Genomic DNA, 22366 nt, shown 5'->3' on the forward strand with positions numbered 1-22366 from the left:
TCTCCATGCTCATTTTCATTGCACGAGTGTGTTCCAGCTTTTATCTAGTCTAGAATTGGGGTGGTAGCCAAATTTGAGCTCGACAGGTAAGTGCATATTTTCACGATTTTGGGATCACAACCCACAATTGCTGGACTAGGTCTGCAATTTTTAACATGGGTTTTGGCTAAGAGAATCCATGTTTTGGGAGATGAAAGAGAATGTAGAAGAAGACTGGGTTCTACACGATTTGAGTAAAATTAAAAGAAAAAAAAAACTAAAAGATGTGAGGATTTCACTCAACTTCTTCTTACAATATTTTTTTCACTTGAATATTGTGTATTTCTTCTTACAATATCAATTGAATGGTGTTTTATATATATATATATATATATATATATATATATATATATATATTTTAATTTTAATTGCACTTTTCAATACTAGATTTTTTTGATGTTTGAGTTTCATAATATTTTTTAATTTATTTTTTATGAAATTATTTTAGTCATATGACATGGTCTAAAAGTTTAATGGGTTAATTCGGTTGATTTAAGTTTTTATATTATTTTTTTAATTGATTTTTTTTTTAAAAAAATATTATTTTTTAACATTGTGTTGATTTGAAAATTAGATTTCATGATTTATTTTTGTTTATTTTCTATGAAGTTATTTTCATCTCATGACTGAAGTTACGAGTTTAGTGGGTCAACTCGGGTTGACTTGAGTTGTTAAATTGATTTGAGAATTAGGTTTCATGATTTGTTTCGGTTTATTTTCTATAAGATTATTCTCATATCATGATTTGATCACAAGTTTGACAGCTTAACCCGTGAGTTGTTTTTTATGTTTTTTTAATTTATTTTTCAATTTCAATTTCATTCTTCAACAACAATTCTAAACAGAGGCTCGATCACATGTTTTATATGAATAGTAATGCCCACCTCGGTTTTTTTAGGGTGTGTTTGGCATTTTGATAGTTTTTATGATTGTGGTTTAAAAAAATTATTTTATAAAAAATACTTTTAGTTAAGACTGGTTTGATAAAATATATATTTGATTAAAACGTGGTTAAAATTGAAGATGAATAAAAAATAATTTAATATATTTAGTTAAAAAAATTGAGATTTGGTGATAAAATAACTAAAAATAATATATATATATATATATATATATATTGATGATTTTTAATTAAAATATTTTAGATTTACTACTCTATCATAAAATAAACAATACTTTATGAAATTTTTTTATTATTATTTATTAAACTATCTATCATATACAAAATTTTGTTTCAAACTTCAATGACATGTTCAATCACATTGTATAGTAATGAATGTGCATGATTGAATTGTTATTTTTGACTTATTGATTGTTCTTTGCATCAAAAATCTTTTAAGTGATATCTTTGACCTTGATATATTATAACCAGGCATTATAAAATTAATTATTTCAGGCCTTCCAAACATGGTTGATACACGAGGATCAAGCAAGTACCAACAACACAACAAAAAATCTATTTTTTTTTGGCAGAAACCATATGGCCCTATTAACACAAAACTTTTACCCTTCACCTGCCTGTTCAACTTGGTAGGAGCTAGAACTTGCCGCCATATCTTCAGTGAAAGCACAACAAAAGAATGGCATCAACCATAATTTTTGACTGAAAGCATAGGAAACTAAAAGGCAAGTTGGCGTCCTCATTGACCAATAATATCAATTCAGATCTACATCAAATTTGCAGGGAGAGTGGTGGCTTGTGCAAGGTTGGAGGAGACGAAGCAACAAAAAAAAATTGGAGTGATGGGCTGCGGTGTTTCATTGTGCTTTGACGAGGAAGCCAGTTTTGTCCAAGAATTTCAACGGCAATAAGAACCACAATTACATTGTTTGATTTGCCTCATGATTAACTTTTTCACGTGAAAAAACATCTTTGAGATGATTCTCATTAACCGAGGCCAAACCTCAAATTTATCAGAATCAGAAAAATCTGAACCGACTTGATTTGTGCAACTGAGTATTGACTCAGGCTGCGTTTTCTGCGAGCTTTTTTGTCTCTGGTGAAATAAACGTAGTAGCAAGATATTTATAAATAAATTAAACTGTGTTTTGTGCCCGAGTTAATTAAAAATTTGAGTTTGAAATATAATTTTTGTATAGATTTTTTTTTAACTGAATTTCATAAAAATTTCTAAAATTTTATTTGTTAAAAGCACTTTTAAAAAAATTTGAATTTATTTTATTTTATTTTTACTTCAAATTAATATTTTTTAATATTTTTAGATCATTTTGATGCGCTAATATCAAAAATAATTTTTTAAAAATAAAAAATATTATTTTGATTCATTTCCAAGTAAAAAATACTTTGAAAAACAACTACAACTATACTCTCAAACACAACTACCGAACATTTTATACATGTTTTTTGCTACACATAAACTGCAACCATAATTTTTACTAAATATGCATCTAAATCCAAGTAATCACAGCTAACTGCACTTTTGTTTTTGTGATAGCTTTTGTGGTCGAGGTTTAAAAAAATTGATTTTTAAAAATAACTTTTTATTGTGGTGTTTTTAATTTAAATATATGTTTGGTTAAAACTGTATTTGAAAATGCTTCTCAATAAATAATAAGTTATAAGTGTTTGTTTAAAAATATGGTTGAAGTTGATAATGCATAATAAATTATCATAGAGAACAACTAATTCATGTATTAATTTGAATTGTATTTAAAGATACATTGTCATAAGATAAACTAAAAATATGATGTGATTAATTTACAAAGGTAGAGATATATTTTGTAATGAAAAAACCGAGCCAAACCAGAAAAAAACAGAGTCAAACTGAAAAAATCAAGTCAAACCAGTTTGAACCAGTTTTTGTAAAAAAAAACCGAACCGAACACAAATGATCACCCCTAGTGTCTATATATATAAATTTTTGTCCAAGGTTTGGACAAAAATTAGGGAGCATTTTGGATATCTTTTCAATTTAAATAAACTATAAATTGCTTGATATTTAACAATACCCAAAATTACATACCGAACACTAAAAATTGTCATTACAAATGTTAATTAACAATTCATTAGCTTGGTGCAATTTAACGAAGACAAAGACCAATTTCCAGTAAATGCCACAACATACAAGCAGTCAGAGGAGAGGATGGGTTAAATTTTTTTTTTTTTTGATTCACGTGGGGTATCCGGGCCAGCTTACGCGCACCACGACTATTCCCCACGGTCCACTTGACATCCTGCAAGCCCATGGGCAGGTTAGACACCGCGGGGGTGACAGGCGTGCACATAAAGGGTCGAACTCAGGACAGGAACGAAATAAGTCACACGGTTGACCACAACAGCTAGGCCCTCAAGTGCGAGGATGAGTTAATTTGAGAAGCCTACAAATTAACGAGTCTGCACAGGAGACAAGGTTTTAAAAAGCAGGTTGGTGGTGCTTTTTACGAACCTGTGGTGTAAACGTAAAAAATTCATGGGTCTCACCATTTCAAAACTTGATTTTATGGTTATCAAATAAATTATTTATTGCGGTGTGTTTGCAAACGCATACACAATCACGTAAATAAATACTCTTTATTTTTTTTAAATTATAACCATAAAAATTATCTAAAAAACAAACTTACTCTAAACTATAATATAAATTTAAACGGTTCATCATATTATTTTATTTTTTTAATTAAATATTTTAATTTTTAATTTTTTTTAACTGAATTTCATAAAAATTTCTCGGGCACAAAACCGCAAACAAAATAGATTTTGAAAATGTATTTAATTTGAGAACACTAAAAATTGTCATTACAAATGTTAATTAACAATTCATTAGCTTGGTGCAATTTAATGAAGACAAAGACCAATTTCCAGTCAATGCCACAACATACAAGCAGTCAGAGGAGAGGATGGGTTAATTTGAGAAGCCTTCAAATTAACGAGTCTGCACAGGAGACAAGGTTTTAAAAAGCAGGTTGGTGGTGCTTTTTACGAACCTGTGGTGTAAACGTAAAAAATTCATGGGTCTCACCATTTCAAAACTTGATTTTATGGTTATCAAATAAATTATTTATTGCGGTGTGTTTGCAAACGCATACACAATCACGTAAATAAATACTCTTTATTTTTTTTTAAATTATAACCATAAAAATTATCTAAAAAACAAACTACTCTAAACTATAATATAAATTTAAACGGTTCATCATATTATTTTATTTTTTTAATTAAATATTTTAATTTTTAATTTTTTTAATATTAGATTAATTAAGAATTGAATTTTATGATTTATTTCAGTTTTTTTATATAATTATTATAATCTTTTAACCTGACTCATATATTTAAATAATTAACTTGAATTTATTTAAGTCAATCTAATATATTACAATTTTAATGCTTTTATAACAAATATTGCTATCCAATGTCTGTTAGATTCTGAATTCATGCTTATTTTCTTTCAGAGAACACATAGAAGATTCTTGGATGTTTCTTTTTTCATTAAGAAAAAGGTTAATTTGACTCATTTTGTTTTACATGTTTTTTTAATTATTATAGAAATTAATAAAAATTATTTAAAAATACAAAATTATTAAACATGATTGGATATATTTTTATTGTGCTAGGTCATATATTTTCAAACACATCTATCTTTTAATTTTGTAATTTAATTTTTAGTCATAATCAATGACTTTTTTTTTTTACTTATATAGTTAAAAATAATTTTTAATTTATTTAATTAAATATATGTATGAGGTTTTTGAATCTTTTTTTGTATTAAAAATACTTATTGTAAACACTTGTATATTTTTTTTTGTTAAATAAAATTTAACCGAAACACTATAAAGCCTAGGCCATATAACTATTAATGAGGTGTTTGAAATAGTAGCAGTAGTTGTTTTTTAAAGCTTTTAACTTTGAAATATATTAAAATAATATATATTTTTTATTTTTTAAAATTTATTTTGACGTCAACATATCAAAATGATTAAAAAATATTAAAAAATTAATTTAAAAAAAAATTTCAAAATTTTAAAAACTCCAACTGAAATACTATCCCAAACAAACAATAAGACCGTGTATGGGATTACGTTTGAAACTGTATTTTCTAACTACTTGATTTTTTTTTATATTTGAATTTGTTTTGAAGTTTTACATCATAAATAATTTTTTAAAATAAAATATATTATTTTAATATATATTAAAAAGCAATTAAGATTTTTAAATTTATAAATGACGTTATCCTTTTAAGCGACGTTAACAAGGCCCCAATCCAAAACACGCCTCAATCACATCCCTCTTTCTCCGTATAAGCCTTTTCCTTTTCTTTTGCGAGATTATGCTTTGACTTTCCCTTTGTTTTAGTTTTCCTTAAAAAAAAAAAACAGAAAGGAAAAGAAGTCTCAGCAAACATTTACCGTAACAAACAAACTGAAGTTTTTGATTGTTAAAAAAGCGGCTTGTCTGCTTCGAAATTGAATTGTTGGTCGCAAAAGAAGAGAGAGGTAGTAGAGTGAAGTGATGGGTCGCCCTCCCAGTAATGGCGGTCCTTCCTTTCGCTTCATGCAAAATGAGGTATGCCATCTTTTCTGTCATTAGCAATTTTTTTTTTTGGATGTGGGTTGGATTCAAAGTTGGGAATATGAAGCGGGCTGGTTTTGTTTCCGGATTTACGTGCTTGATTTTTCTGGGTTTCAATTATTTGCCTTGTTTTTATTACGATATATGATATGATGTTTTCTTTTTCTGAATTTTGTATCTGATGCCATTTGTGTTTAGTTTCAACAAATTTTTATTTAGTCTAATTTTTGTTGTTGCAAGTCTGGACCTTTTTTTTCATAAAATTTCTGCGACGTCAATGATTCTAAAGAAGGTCATAAATTGATTAGAGATGAAATTTTGATTTTTTTTTTCTCCGCTAAAATAAATTCAAATATGTTTCATTGGGATTTACCTTGTTTTGTAACTTTAGGCTTCAGAAACGATATTCTAGGCTGCAAAGAAAAACATACTCCCTTTCCTTTTATTGTTTCTTCCTTTTCTTTTTAGGAGATGAATTGAACTTATAAAACCTTTTTATATTTTGTGGTAGTATATTTTATGTTTGTGATTTTAAATTTTTGAGTAATGTTCTGCGCTTTACCCTCTTTTTTCAAGGTTACGGAGATGGATGCTATTTTGCAAGAGCACAATAACACGATGCCAGCTCGTGAGGTTCTTGTATCTCTTGCAGAGAAGTTCAGGTGTGTTTGTTTTCTTCCAAGAACTTGCGATATTTAACCTTTTCTCGTTATGTTGTGGGCATTAAAATTATGAGGTATTTATCTCTCCTTTTAGTGAGTCCCCAGATCGAAAAGGGAACATTCAAGTGCAAATGAAACAAGTAAGATGCATTGAGTGCATTTCTTTCCCGTACGATTGGGATTCAGTCAACACTCATCTCTTGATTGGAATACTATTTATAGGTGTGGAATTGGTTCCAAAACAGAAGGTATGCAATAAGGGCAAAATCAAATAAGACCCCAATGAAGTTAAATATAACACCTATGCCTCGCGACGATTTAGCTGCAGCTAGGGGTCCATCTCAACAAGTCGCTGCTCCTATACCTGGTGCTGTCCCTGCAACTACACCTGCTTCCTCAGGTAGAATGAATTCTGAAGTGTTGAGGACATTCTCCTTGAGTATTGTGCATACCTATTAGATTATTTCTTTGGCACTTCTGGACTTGGGATTGAAGGTGCAACCAGGATTGATTAATTAGTCTCTTAATTTACTATAATTTGAGTGTTTCCATGTTTGATTTCATGGCTGTTGATGGGTATTGTGTATAATTATGCATTTCACACAAGCATATGCTTAGGCACGCACACAGCCCATGTGCCTGTGTTAGTGTATATCGGTTTATATTTACAAACACTATATATCTGTCTGTTTGAAATGGGTTTACTCATTGCTGTTTTTAGGTACTTTACCATGCTCCATGTTGCTTATGCTGCAAGCAGGGTCTTCCAGTAGCTTATTTATCAACAACTGCTCTGCATCAAAATTCTTATTACTTGATATTCATTTTCCTTATTCTTTTGCTTTCTTCCCGTAATAAAATCCTTTCTTTACCCTCATATTTCTTGTTTCCTAGCAATCAAATGCTAGAGTGTTAGTTGCATTAAATCTTCATGTGCATGTACTTGAAAACAGCAGAGATAATTGAGTTTAAATAATTACTTATTCACCCATCTTGTTTTCCCTCCTCTTGTCTTTGTTTTGTCTAATGTCTTGATGCTTGTTTAATGCTTTTAGTAAAAAATGGAGACACGAGTCATTAGAATTTTAAACCCCTTTATTTCCCTTAAAACAAATATTTCTGCCAAACCCAAAACTTAGAAAAATAAAATTCAAACCAATCAAATGCTATTTTATATTTTCCAGATGAACTGGAAATTGTATTGTGTTGAATGTGTGGACTAATGCTTAGATTGCTCATAGTGTGATCAGTGGAGGGTGGGCATGCAGGTTTCAAAGTATACATCCCTGTGAAATTATCCTTCTCTATGATGCTCTGTACTTTCTCCCAATTTCAAAATCATTGTTGGATTAAAGTGACAGAGCTTGCTGTGTGAACATTACACAACCTACGTTGATTTTAAAGTAATTAGCTGTGTGGCTGCATGTTCCTTTCCTCACAAAAAAATTGGATAAATTTGAGTCATTTTCCATCAAAATCCTTTATACCTCTTGGGGATAATTTCTTATGATCTAGTTTGGAATTTTTAATTCTCTAATTTCTCTCTTGCTCTGTGTCTTTCTTCTTTCATGTCTTTCAATTTCTTCTCTCATCTTTTATCTTCTTCAGTTCCCAACTCCTCTCTTAGTTTCTAGATTTGTCTACAGGTATGAAAATGAAAGAGAAGAAAGGACTAATTAAAAACGTTCCAAATCTAGATTAAAAAGAAAAATCAGATATTTTATTCAATTTTTTCATTTCTTTTTTAAAATAAGGGGCGTTTTTATATAGAATCCTAAGATTCATTGTGAAATCATTATATACTTATAGTTCAAGGTGGCTCTTAGTCATTGGGGGGGCGGGGGCGGGGATGTTCAGGTGGTTAAGGATATGTTTGGAGAGGAGGTTGTATCATATGTCACACTTTTGGTTAGTTTCTGTCATTTTTCAGAACCTTATGAGGTGTTGCTATAATGCACCCAAAAGAGCCGGAACATGGAGTTTATGCAGTACAGTTTAGCGAGGAATAATTGCATAGTTGATATTGGAAAATTGAATAGGATAAACTCCAATTTCTTTTTCTCAAGTGTACATAATTGCATCTAACTGTTAAAAGCTCTATTGCTCTTTTCTTGGCCTGTTCTAGAGAAAAAAAGATGTTAAAGATTAAGTACTGTGTCATAAACATTTTCAAATAATCAATTTTAGTTTCCTTGCATTTCCTGATGTCTACCTGCTATCCTGATTAGTCATTGAGAAGCATCATTAAACTGCATCTCTATATAGCTGAAGAAAATATGAACCTGTTGTTGATGCCTCTAGATGATGTGGAACTCATTTTTGTTAAATGCCTAAATTTAGTAATCATTTTGTAAATTTATTTGGCCTTTTTTTAACAGCTGCTGGTGCTGGAAGGGCAACTTCAGAAAATTCTTACATGGAATTTGAAGCCAAATCTGCTAGAGATGGTGCATGGTGAGAATTTAATGCTTTTGCAATTGACAATTCAAGTGGTTGAGATTTTAATGCTTCTTCATGTTCTATTTGATACTTAATATTTTCCTTCCTTGGTTGAGGGATTGCTTGATTCACTTCAATTTTGCTTTGCCAGGTATGATGTGGGAACCTTCCTATCCCATAGATATTTGGACAAGGGGGATGCGGTAACATATGAACTTATTTTTCCTGCATATAGTAATGCAATGATTAACATGAACTAACTCTGGATATATTTTTGTTGTCTGCTGAGACTTGTGTTATTGCCGTTGCTTCTTTTTTTTTTCTCCCATCCATACATCCGTTGCATCTTTTAATCATCAACTGGATAACTTATTTTCATTCTCATTCTCTCAATAAAATTCTGTGAGATGGTCTCGAGAGAAGTATACGTGAATCAATCTGTATTCCATTACTAAATTGTTAATTGTGTTAAAATATTTGATTTCATGGCGTAGACACTAAGTTTCAACCTTGTCACTAGGGCTGAGAAGGAATAATCACATTTAATTTTTTGGGCAAAGCTAATATTTGGCTTCATGGCCGATGAATATCTATGCTAGGATTACTATGAATCTTTCTTATGATCCTATACCATAAGAGAATTCCATAACTGCCGTCAACGTTGTTAAATATTTTATCAAATTTGAGTTTTCTTAGCTGTTTGCTACATGGGAACAATTGTGCCCTTTCTTTTGGTTACTTTGCCAATCTTCTTTCACTAATCTCATGCTCTTCTGTTTCTGGCCATTTCAGGAAGTATTGGTTCGGTTTGCTGGTTTTGGACCGGATGAAGATGAGTGGCTTAATGTTTGCAGGCAGGTCAGGCAGCGGTCTCTCCCTTGTGAAGCATCTGAATGTGTTGCAGTTCTTCCTGGAGATCTCATACTCTGTTTTCAAGTGGGAACATCTACTTATGAATGAAAACAATTGATCAATTAAGCCAATTTTTGGTGAAACTATTAGGAACATCTTTCTTAAATGCTCTAAAATTTTCAGGAAGGCAAAGATCAGGCTTTGTATTTTGATGCTCATGTTCTTGATGCCCAAAGACGAAGGCATGATGTAAGAGGTTGCCGTTGTAGGTTTTTGGTGCGTTATGATCATGACCAATCAGAGGTATATTTAGTTATTTACATTTCTTTCTTTTCAATCTTGAAATTAATTTATCCTGTTTCTGATGTACAATGCACCTTGGAATCTATGATTTTTATATAGTTCTCAATCATGTGTTCCTCAGGAAATTGTGCCACTGAGGAAGATTTGTCGCAGGCCTGAAACTGATTATAGGTTGCTACAACTTCATGCTGCAAATGACTCAGCAGCTAATGACCAGAAGGAAACTAGCGTAGATCCCTCCACAGCCAATGCCCAAAGGGTTGCTGCTTCTGCCTTGGAAACAACACGGCAGCAACAACATAACTCAGATGTAGCCATGGCGGTTCTGGCTTCACAAGCCAATGTTTCTCAACCTGTCAAAACATTGTAGAGGGGACATTCGCCTGTAATGATACAGTAGAGGTTATTGCTGTCCATGTACAAGAATAGCAACCAAATATTAGGAATGTCTCCAATTTTATTCTCCTTGGGCCCCTAGGCGTAGATCAGGATTCAAGAAACTCGAACCTTCATTAACAAGTCTTTTATCTTTTTCTCCAAGTATACTGGTGAGTTAATTTGCCTTGGTCATAATCTTGGTGGGTGCATTTTCTGTTCGATTCTTGTAACATCTCGGTAGCTAAGAACACGGAACATGGCATGGCATTCGAGTATTGGTATTATCTTGTGCTTTGAGTGCTGCTGGTCTCAAACTCTGTTGTTTAAATTTCTTCAGGATAAGAATGAGTTAGCCGCTGTTATAATTCCAGAACAAGCTTTGTCAATATTGAATATGAAAATATTATGATTATCAAACCATGGAATTAGTTTAAATAATGGATTGCAGGGTTTAACCAAATAATCGACCATCAATTCTATACCGATCATGAATCACAAGTAATTAAGACGTTGCTTTAAATACTAATTCCTAAACCTAGTTTTTAACCTACAAAATAGAAAAAAAATATTTGATCTAAAATCACTCTTAAACTGGAAAATCATGCATCAGCACATTTAACTCTCAGTCCATCTCAAACAAGAAAACAAGTATCTGAGTTCTATAAAGACTTTTAATCAATAAATAGAAAAAAATCCCATCATGCATTTGTACTCCATTCAGCCTTCTAATCTTACAAAGCTTCCTTAAAGTCTCGGCCATCAGGGAATATTTTTTCTAATTTATCTAAACTGATGAATTTTCTTGATAATTCAAGTATTTTCATGTAGTTTATGTTATACTGAATGTCTGTCTTTTTATTACCTTGATTAAGATAACATGTAACAAGATCAAAGTATATTATTCTCTATATAAGATGAGTTAGGGATATCAAGTTTAAAGATCATTTACATAACCATCATGTGAGTCTTTCTATAGACACAAGTAATCTCTCCATATAAAATTTTCATGCAGGTCAGTTCAGTGTACATATCTTATGACAAGCACCTACATATTAGTTCTAGGTATCCCTTATTTATTGGCTTATGAGAACAATTACTTCCTTTCATAAAGAAAAGAACATAATATGTACCAGTCTTTACAGCTCTAATGAATTTCCAGTATTTAAGAGAGCATCGACCAAGAACATTTTAGAAACAATGCTTTGATGCAATATGAATCCTATAATTATAACAACTTTATAATTTTCTTTATATAATATTTTTGTCCTATGAATTTATCTTTACTTTAAATTCATTAATATAATATTAAAGATAAATGAACTATTTATTAATAATTAATATATATTTACATGAATATAATAATTCTACGTGTGACCATTCAATTAGGTATATAACATATTAAATTAACAATCCTCCACTTGCAATAAAGCCAATCGCTTATGTATCTAACACCATATTGCTCCATGTAGCATTAATGCTTCTGCCTGGATAATGACTTAGTAAGAGGATCTTCTAGATTCTTTCTAGTGGGTACTTTCTCTATCTTTATATCTTTTATTTCATTGATTTATGAAATCAAATGAAATTTCTTAAGTACTTGTTTTGATCATTGACGAGACCTTGATTCATTTGCTAATGTAATGACTCTATTGTTATCACAGTTCAGGGCAACTGAATCAATAATGCTAGGAACCAACTTAGTTCATTGATAAACTTTTTAATCCAACCAACCTCTTTGTTTCCTTAAATATAGAGATGTACTCTTATTCAGTTGTAGAATCATTTGTGCTCTTTTGTTTAAAACTCTTCCAACTCAGAGCACTACTATTTAGAGTAAAATATATATTGATTGGTATTTGTTATTTCTCTAACATTTCATTGAAAAAAAAAAATCTTAATTCAAACAATTTTAAACTTCTAGTTTATCTTCTCCATTGATGGATCCTATAGCCAAGTATAGGATACCATTTCCATTATATCTTTCTCAATCCGTGTCTTAGAACACATGTTTTTGAAGGGACGTGTTCCATACAAAATAAATAAGAATCTAATCTTAGATTCTTCCATACTAAGCTATTGTAGCATCTAGTCTATATGCATGAATTGTGATAATTTAAGCAACCTTTTAGATCTATCTCTATATCCAATATATAGGTTGCTTCTCTTAATTTCTTTATGGAGAAGTTCTTGGACAACCAAAACTTTACTGATTAAAGAAAAAATATGTCATTTCTAAATATGTCATCTATATATGAATTAGAAAAATAATACCATTTCCACTAACCTTTTGTAAACATAAGGTTTATCCATATTTTTAATAAATCAAATATGTCGATTATATCATCAAAACTAGATATTTATACTCCTTAAAGCTTGCATAGTACATTTGATGTGAACCTCGTGATCATGTGGTCACGCAACCCACAATTAAGATTGAGATCTGATCCCAAAAAGCTGAAATAGATCTGATAAGAGTTGACACAATGGATACCTACCATAATGCACCAACATTATTGGAATGAAATAAAATGACGCCACGAAGCGAGTTAATACTTTGTAAGTCAGATTCAGTTCGTTTAAGAACTAAAGAATGCAAGAATGATTCTCACACGTTAAAACTAAAAAATTCAGAAGTATTATTCATTAATGGCTACCGAAATTTAGGTCACAAGAGTTTAAATAGTTCTTGAAAAATTAACCTTAATGGATCTATTCTAGTGGACTAATTTAGCCCATTTACAAAACTGACCAAAAAACCTAAAACTAAAAGGCCTATAACATGATTCAAACAAGTCTTAGATCCTAACTGAAAACAAAGTATTAATTAAGTCCAAACAAACCTTAGGCTATAACTAACAAAATAAAATAAAGCCCATAATATTAAAGCCATGTTCTACCGTCAGAAGAAGAGGAGGAAATAAAATATTACAGAACTGATTTAAGGCTTATTTATAGCCTTCCATGCAACCCATTAATTCTAGAAACTAAAGAAAAAGGTAGCCACCCATATTGTTTCCAACTTGTAGTAGGATTCTTTTGTTTCTTTTGTTGTGTTTTCTCCTCATCTAACAAGAAAATAAACAAAATAATAAATCTTAATACTTAAACAAAACAATTAATGTTCCCATATAAAATAAGAAGTCCAAAACTAATTAGGAATCCACAAAACACATAGAAACATCATAAATACAAGGCTGACCAGAAATTTAGAAAATTAACAACAGGAACATACAATCTATTCTTTTTAAACAAGTAACCATCCATCAAATAAAACTTACCAAAAACCAAATGTCCACATGCATTATAAATCTCGGCAAAGTCAGAATCATTAACATACAATTCCTTTATATATTAAAAGCCTAGCAATTTAGTATTTATAATGTTTAGAAGAACATGCTTGCGTGAAAGTGCATTAGCCACTATGTTCTGTTTGCCTTGCTTATACTTGATTACATAAGGAAAAGTTTCAATGAATTCAACCCATTTTGCATGTATCCTATTCAACTTATCTTGTCCTTTCAGATGCTTTAAGGACTCATGACTTGAATGGATTATAAATTTTTTTTTGCCACAAGTAATGCTGTTATGTCTCAAGTGCTTTTACCAGCGTATAGAGTTTTTTTTTTGTCATAAGTGGGATAGTTCAAGGTTGCTTCACTTAACTTCTCACTAAAATATGCAATAGGTCTCTAATCCTATATCAAAACAACATCTATTCCTATCCTAGATGCATCACATTTTATTTCAAATGTGAAAGTCAAGTAAAGCCAAAACAGGTGCAAAACATAATTTCTCTATCAAAAGAACAAAAACTAATTCTTGTTCCTTACCCCATTTAAATCCAACTGACTTTTTAATAACATTTAAGAGTCCAGCTAATATACTGAAATTTTTCACAAAACACCTATAAAAACTAGCTAACCCATAAAAACTCCTTACCTCACTTACCGATTTAGTGTAGACCAATCCCAGATGACCTTTTCTCCTCATCCATCTCAATACCATGTGTAATTACAATATAGTCAATAAACATAATTTTCTCCATGCAAAAGGTACACTTTTTAAGATTAGCATACAATTTCTCACTACGCAACACATTAAATACATTACGCAAATGATCAAAATGCCTAGTTAAGCTCTTGCTATAGATCAAAATGTCATCAAAATACACAACCACAAACTTACCTATGAATGCACGCAACACATGATTCATTAAATGAATAAACATACTAGGTGCATTTGTAAGTCTAAACAATATTACTAACTATTCATACAAACCATGATTAGTTTTAAATGTTATTTTCCACTTATCACTTTATTTCATCCTAATATGATGGTACCAACTTTTCAAGTCAATTTTAGAGAAAATACAGGATCCATGTACTTTATCTAACATGTCATCAAGCCTAGGAATAACATGTCTATACTTTACCATTATTATGTTGATGACTTGGCAATCAACACACATCCTCTATGTTTCATCCTTCTTAGGCACAAGTAACATTGGTATAACATACGAGCTCATACTCTCATAAATATATCCCTTTTTTATCAGCTTATCAACTTGTCTTTGAAGCTCCTTCATCTCATCAGGATTGCTTCTATAGGCTGGTCGGTTAGGAATTGAAGCTTTGGGTACGAAATCAATATGATGCTCTATCCCTCTTAATGGTGGTAATCCATTAGAAATATCATCGAGGAACAAATCATCAAACTCCTGCAATAAAAAAATAATAACACTAGGCATAATATGATCAAGATCGTTAGTATTAAAGTAAGTCTCTATGTACACAAGTAAAATCATTGGCTTGTTAGTGAAAAATTTAGATCTAACCTCACCCTCTCTAATATAAAAAATGAGTTGTTTCTTTAGTTTTTCCACACAATTCTCATCATCTTTCCTGACTTTCTTCACTCCTTTTGTTGTACCTCCACTCTTAGTTAAATTTAGGTGTTTTTTAGTAGAGGCCGAATGGTATAATTTGTTTAGAATGTTGGCTGAATATTTATTTATGTTTGGATGGGTGACCGAATGGGTTGTAATGGTGTTTTGGGTTTTGGCTGAATCTGATGGTCTTCTCTCACCTTGTTCATCTCCTTGATTTTCTCTCCTTATAACCTCATGCTCACTTTTTAGCTTTATTTGATCATCATACATTTGTTTGGGTATAAGAAGTACAAGAGTAGTGATTTTACCATCCTTTACAATGGTATACCTATTTTTAACCCCATCATGAATTGCCTTCCTATCATATTACCATGGTCTCTCCAACAAGATGTGATTTGCTTGTATTGGTACCACATCGCACATAACTTCATTAATATACTTCCCAATAAAAAATGGAACCACAACCTGTTTAGTCACTTTCAATTCACTATTATCATTCAGTCATTGCAATTTATATAGTTTAGTATGCTTAATAGTCTATAAATTCAGTTTACTAACTAGGGTGGTACTACAAACATTAAAACATCTTCCACTATCTATAATTAAACTACACACTTTGTTTTGTACAAAACAATATGTATGGAAGATGTTTTCTTTTTGTTGACTAGTTTCATCTTCCTTGATCTGAACCTAAAATGTTTGTCTTATAACCAAGGACTCCTCAACCGGTAATGCCAACTCATTTCCATCACTATCCTCCAATGATGACATGCCTTCATAATCAGATTTGTTACTTTTAGATTTGATATCACCATTATCTCTAATCATTATGATTCTCTTGTTTGGACACTTCGAAGTATAATATCCATGTCCCTAACACTTGAAACATTTAACATCACGAGTACATTTATGTTAAGTTTCAGATTTACCTTTAGAACCAATAGGGACATCAACTTTAGCCTTTGGTGGTTCGACTTTGGAAGGAACAAATGACCTCAGCTGGACAATACCCTCTCTCCTCAAATTCAACTTCCAAGACGATGAAGAACACGAATTAAATGCTAGCCAAACATAAACATGTAAAACCCTAGGTAATATTATTGATATTAATAAAAGTCAAGATTATGAAAAATGAGGGTAAGTGATAAATTAAATTATAAGAATGATGATATATTCAAGAATTTGAATTGAAATGTTTTGTTTGGGTGTTAAAATATAAAAATAAATACAAATTAAAATTTTATGAAAGTGAATTTCACGAAACTGAAAGTACCAACGAGTAACTTAGTGAAATTTGAAATAACTCAGGTAAGATTTGGTATAAACAAGTGTTAGGATTCGAGAAATTTTACCTAAAAATCATAAAAGTTACTATTGAGGGACATAGAAGGTATTTTTAAAAAGTTAAGTAAATATATGTGTGTAAGTATGTGTGCATGTGCGGGAAAAAATAATTGAGGGATATAAAAGGAATTTTTAAAAAAAGTTATATATACATACATATATATATATATATATATATATATATATATATATGTGCGCGCGAGTGTGTGCGGGAAGAAAGAAAGAAAAAAGAACAAAATTGATTTTGAAAGGAGAAGGGAGGTTTCGGTTAGGAAAGGGGGAAAAATTCAAGCAAGGGAAAATTTCTGAATTTAAAAGTGTTAAAACTTTGGCTATTACTTGGTAAAGTGCCCTCACACTTTAAATAAGATTCTTGAAGAATTTATACCTTAAATTGATTGAACTTTGTGAAATAAAGAATTAGGATTCTTGATAAATTTTAGGAAAAATTACAATTGATTGTAAAAATGTGTTAAGATTATTGAATTGAGTAGAGAAAGTAAGAAATTATGGTAAGCAAAATTTTGGGTGTTCTTGAAGAAGGGATTTTTGTCAAATAATATTAAGATAAATAAAATTTAAGAATTTTGATGAGATGATGAGATTGTATAGGAAAGAGATGAAATTAATGTTAAAGAGTGAATAAATAATGAATTTTTTTTATGTTTTCCTTTAGTTTATATTTCAGTCAAAAAATTAATGAATATATATATATATATATATATATATATATATATATATATATATATATATATTTGAATGATGAAATGAATTGTGTTACAATGTGAAAATTTGAAGAATAGGAAGGAAATTTACAAATGGAAGAAGGGAATTTTCATTTTTCCTTCTAAATTTGATTTTGGCAAATGAAAGGATAATTAAAAGGATTTTATTTATTAATTTTGTGTCAATATGAAAAGTAGAATAATGATGTGATATACTTGTCAATTCAGGAGAGGTTGCCAGGTCGACACCACAACAGGAAACTTCAGCTCGAGCTCAATAGTTGGGTAATTACACAGTGCTCAAATTTATTATTGGTCAATATGTATTTTTATTTGATTAATTGTGGTTGATAAATTAGTAATTATTATATTGTTTACTTGAGAAAATAAGATATGTGATGTGATGAACTAATTCCTAATTTAATAAGATTAATGCCTTGATGAATGGGCATGATAAGGAATTAATCCCATGGTTAATGGAATTAGAACCTTGATGAATGGGCAAATCGTTGAACTAATTCCTGAATTAATGAGATTACTGGTGAATTGGTGTGATGAGGAATTAATTTTCTAATTAATGGAATTAGTGCTCTGGTGAATGGATAAATCGTTGAACTAATTTCTGATTTAATGGAATTAGTGCCCTGACAAATAGACAAGATGAAGAATTAATTCCTTGGTTAATGAGATTTGTACTATGATGAATAGGTGAAACATTAAACTATTTTTTTTATTGATGGAATTAGTACTTGTTGAATGGACTAGTAGAAAATTAATCATCTATTAGTGAAAGTATTGCAAGGTTAATTAGGCGATAGGAAATTTTTTATATTTTTGGTTGATGTTAAAAAAAACAAATTATATATTATTCTGAAATTTAATTGAATATATATATATATATATATATATATATATATATATATATATATATATATATAATACTAGATAAGCAAGTTAATTTAATGATCTTTTGATTAAATTTTCAAAAAGAAAGGAAGAAAGTAGAAAGAATTTTATTGATATTTTTTTTTCATTTGTGTAATCGAATTATTGTATTAAATCAATTTTCAAGTACATTCATCTACTGAACTGGACAATAGATTAGTTTCCTTATATTTTGTTGGGTATCATTTTGTAAGGAATGGAATTATCATTTTGTTATGTAATATAAATTCTAGAATTTAATGCGTCAAAAGTTTATTGAAAGCTCTTTTGTGTAGTATAATTTTAATTATGAATTTCTTCTTTAATTATGTACTTATTTCGATTATAATTTTGTTAATGATCCTTATTTGTAAATCTTTGAATTGTGTAATGTACTTCAATTATAATTTGTAGAATAGTTCATTGAATTGCATCTATGTAAATGTGTGATATTGAATTGTTTAAACATGTGTGAATTTGATTATTAAGAAATTATGATGTAATGAGAGGAGGAAGGATGATAATACGAGTAAGAATTTCATAATTGGGGATTGTGGAACAAGAGTTGGTAACTTGATACCTAAAAATACAGAGAAAACTCTGCCGGATTTTTTATTGATGACAAAATGGTTTTTACCTTAATCGTAATTGAATTATCATGTCCTTACTCTTTGTTTTGAACACAAATATTGGGGTTATGAAGTTTCAATTGATTCTGAGATGGTTTGCTTATGGTTCACTAAAAGTTGTGTTTTTGCAGTAGAATTGAATGTTAAATTAAAACTTCAAGTTAACGATATTAAAATATGCTCAAATTTAATATATGGTGCGATCTTACCCCAAGTAGACAGAATATAAAGTTTTAATTGGTTCTAAGGTGGTTTGCTTAAGGTTTCACTAAGAGTTATTTTTCTACGGCAAGATTAAATTTCAAATTAAAACCTCAAGCAAATTATATCAAAATAAGTCCAAATTTAATATATGGTGCAATATTACCCCCAATAGATAGAATATGAAGTTTCAATTGGTTATGAGGTGGTTTGCTTAGAGTTCACTGAGAGTTGTGTTTCTGTGGTAGAATTGAATTAACCTTATCTTTTTTTTTCTGCTACTAATATAATTAGAGATAGTAACAAGATGAATATAACTTCTTCTTCTTTTTCTTAGATGTTGCAAACACAAATAACAAGAAGATGAACAACATAAAAAATGAAAAACTTAAAAGGAACACTAAGAAAATGATAAAAACAAAAAGATATGACCTTGTTTCAGAGCTTAGTGCTGATACGAACTGATGTGAACCTCGTAATCACGTGGTCATGCAAAGCACAATCAAGATTGAGATCCGATCCTGAAAAACCAAAATAGATTTAATAGGAGTGTGACATAATGAAAACCTGTCTACGAACAAATATGAACCTCGTAATCACGTGGTCATGCAAAGCACAATCAAGATTGAGATCCGATCCTGAAAAACCAAAATAGATCTAATAGGAGTGTGACATAATGAAAACCTGTCTACGAACAGATATGAACCTCGTAATCACGTGGTCATGCAAAGCACAATCAAGATTGAGATCCGATCCTGAAAAACCAAAATAGATCTAATAGGAGTGTGACATAATGAAAAGCTGTCTCAAGGCAGTAATACTATTGGAATGAAGAATAATGATGTCATTAAGTCAGTCAATCTTCGATAAGTCAGATTTAATTTATTGAATAATTAAAGAATACAAGAATCACTCTCACACATTAAAACTGTAAACTTCAGAAGTATTATTCATCAATGGTTGCCAAAATTTAGGTTACATGAGTTTAAATAGTTATTGAAAAATTAACCCTAATCCTAAAACTGATCCAAGGCTTATTTATAACCTTCCATGCAACCCATGAATTCGAGAAACTAAAGGAAAAAATAGTCACCCATGTTGTTTCCAAGTTGTAGTAGGATTCTTTTGTTTTTTTTTTTTGCTGTGTTTTCTCCTTATCTAACAAGGAAATAAACAAAATAATAAATCCCAATACTTAAAGGAAATAATTAATGTACCCATACATAATAAGAAGTCCAAAACTAATTAGAAATCCATAAAACACATAGAAACATAATAAACACAAGGCTGGCCGGAAATTTAGAAAATTAACAGTCTTGTTGTCGAAACCTCATGGCCTAAATAAGGTTGGATTAGACTCCTCTTACACATGGATAAGATGTAATAAGGTCTCCTCTTGATATTTCAATGGACCTTTCAAATCTAACTTGGTTGAAACCTTCAAAACTAATATATTCAATGCTTATTTCAATGCTTTTATCTTAGACCGAGTCATTGGTTCGTTTGAAACATGTAATGGTCCTTGCTAGTGTTTGTGGGCTGATCCACATCAACTTTTGTACACTGCCTTTTGTGTTAGTATTTCTTTTAAAGATCCACTTAGATCCATTACGTTTTATCCCTTTAGGTGGATAAACCAAGTTCTAAAATTGGTTAGTACATGAAGTCCATAGCCTTAAGTCATTTATTAAAATAAATATCATATATTACTTCCAAGTATTTGGTTGGCTCATCAATTATGAGCAGCATGTCATTCACAGTTTCCATGAGATGTTTTTATCTTATTCATGCATGACATGTCCTACTAAATTCATAGAGATTTTGTACTATTTAAGGTTCAAGCTAAACATTCAATGTTTTAGCCTTAAGAATATATTTCATCTAGATAATGTTTTAAGAGGTGTAGAGAATTTCATTCTCTTTTAGATGATCATTGAAATATTAGGTCAAATATAAATCACCTCAATTCAATCGAAGTTTCTTAATACTTATTCCAATCTGTATTTTAATTTTATTACAATTTATATTAAATCGAGACATTTTAAATATAAATATATACAAATCATTTGTATAATTATTGAATCCATAAAAACATTATTATTATTATAAAAGAACAACATTTGTCTTTAATAATAAATTTAAATCCATTTATACTAAATAAAATGGAAATGATATCTCAAAATACTAGAACAAAATAACAATTATAAAGTTTTAAAATCAACCCATTAGAAAAATAAAATAACTAGTTTCTACAGCTAATACAACAACCCTTGCTTTATTACTGAGTCGTAGATCCATTTTGGTTTTAACTAATCCTCTACTTTTCTTTAGTTATTGCATGCAATTGCAAATGTGAAAACCACATTTAGTATCCAATACCTAAGAACTCCAATGCAAAGTAGTAAGATAGTTTTCAATTATAAACATACCTAAAGTAGAAGCTTCATTAAGCTTATTCGCCTTCATGGTTGCAAGGTATTCTTGGTAATTTCTCCTTCAATGTCCTTTCTTGCCATAATGATGACAAGTGCCCTTGTCTTTTTTAATGTCCCAAATTAGTTTGTTTCCTTTAGAGACAACACTCTTATTCTTCTTATCCTTTTTCTTAGATATTTTAGAAGATTAAATTAGAAGAACTAAGATTTTTTTCCTTCATAAAGGCCCTTTCAGTAGTTTTAAGCTAAGCAATTTTGAAAATGTACTATCTAACTTGTTCACGTGATTGTTCATAATAAATTACAAAAAGTTTTAAGGTAATGACCGCAAGACCTAAATAATTAACTTATGGTCCATGACAAAACCTTATTGACTCAATTTCTCAATATAGCCAATCATTTTCAAAATATAGGTGTTCACTGAAGAACCCTATGTTATCTTGCAACATAACAATTCCTTAGAGGTCTCATACCTTTCAGTCTTACTAGCCTCATCAAACAATTCTTTGAGATGCATAATCATATTGTGGGCATCTATATTCTCATGCTACCTTTGAAGTTCAAGTGACATACTAGCTAACATCACACATGCAACATGTTCATTCTCATCAACATGATGCTGATGTTTATTCATAACTTCTTTTTCAGCATCCTTAACAAGGATATTTGGAATTGAAATTTCAAGAACATACAACCTCTTTTTGAAAGACGCATCACCCCTAGTGTACTCTACCTAAGGTAAGTTGCATTGTTGATTGATTATTAATCTAAGTCATGTTTCTATATGTTAGTCTCATCTATGATTCAAGACATATCTCCCTTTATGAGAAAGTCTCAACTTTATCAAGTTAAATCCTAATCGTTCTGAGGCTCTAATTTTAGCATGACATTTATTTTCCATTTTTATTCTTTAATATCTAAGGGTATACTTTACAGTATAATTTTATACCCCTAAATATTAAAGTCTATAGCTAAATCCTAATAATCTGAATATTAATTAAACAAATTAATTATTGTGAAATTTTT

At 30.2% G+C, this 22366-nt stretch overlaps 1 protein-coding gene across 1 annotated transcript; it reads left to right on the forward strand.

Moving 5' to 3' along the window:
• The first annotated feature begins 5261 nt into the window (after positions 1-5261).
• LOC133702958 (protein SAWADEE HOMEODOMAIN HOMOLOG 2-like) lies at positions 5262-10508 on the forward strand. The gene is made up of 9 exons (XM_062127311.1): positions 5262-5554; positions 6137-6222; positions 6317-6362; positions 6445-6622; positions 8601-8676; positions 8813-8864; positions 9454-9597; positions 9697-9816; positions 9938-10508. The coding sequence occupies exons 1-9, from the start codon at positions 5501-5503 to the stop codon at positions 10184-10186; spliced, it is 1005 nt and encodes a 334-aa protein (XP_061983295.1). The 5' UTR covers positions 5262-5500; the 3' UTR covers positions 10187-10508.
• Positions 10509-22366: the final 11858 nt, after the last annotated feature.

This window comes from Populus nigra, chromosome 9 (genome assembly GCF_951802175.1).
Source record: "Populus nigra chromosome 9, ddPopNigr1.1, whole genome shotgun sequence".
Classification (NCBI taxonomy): Eukaryota; Viridiplantae; Streptophyta; class Magnoliopsida; order Malpighiales; family Salicaceae; genus Populus; species Populus nigra.

Coding starts and splice junctions, on each gene's coding strand:
- LOC133702958 (XM_062127311.1), top strand. CDS start 5,501: ATGGGTCGCCCTCCCAGTAATGGCGGTCCTTCCTTTCGCTTCATGCAA. Junction 6,223..6,316: donor TCTCTTGCAGAGAAGTTCAG/GTGTGTTTGTTT, acceptor CTCTCCTTTTAG/TGAGTCCCCAGATCGAAAAG. Junction 6,623..8,600: donor AACTACACCTGCTTCCTCAG/GTAGAATGAATT, acceptor TTTTTTTAACAG/CTGCTGGTGCTGGAAGGGCA.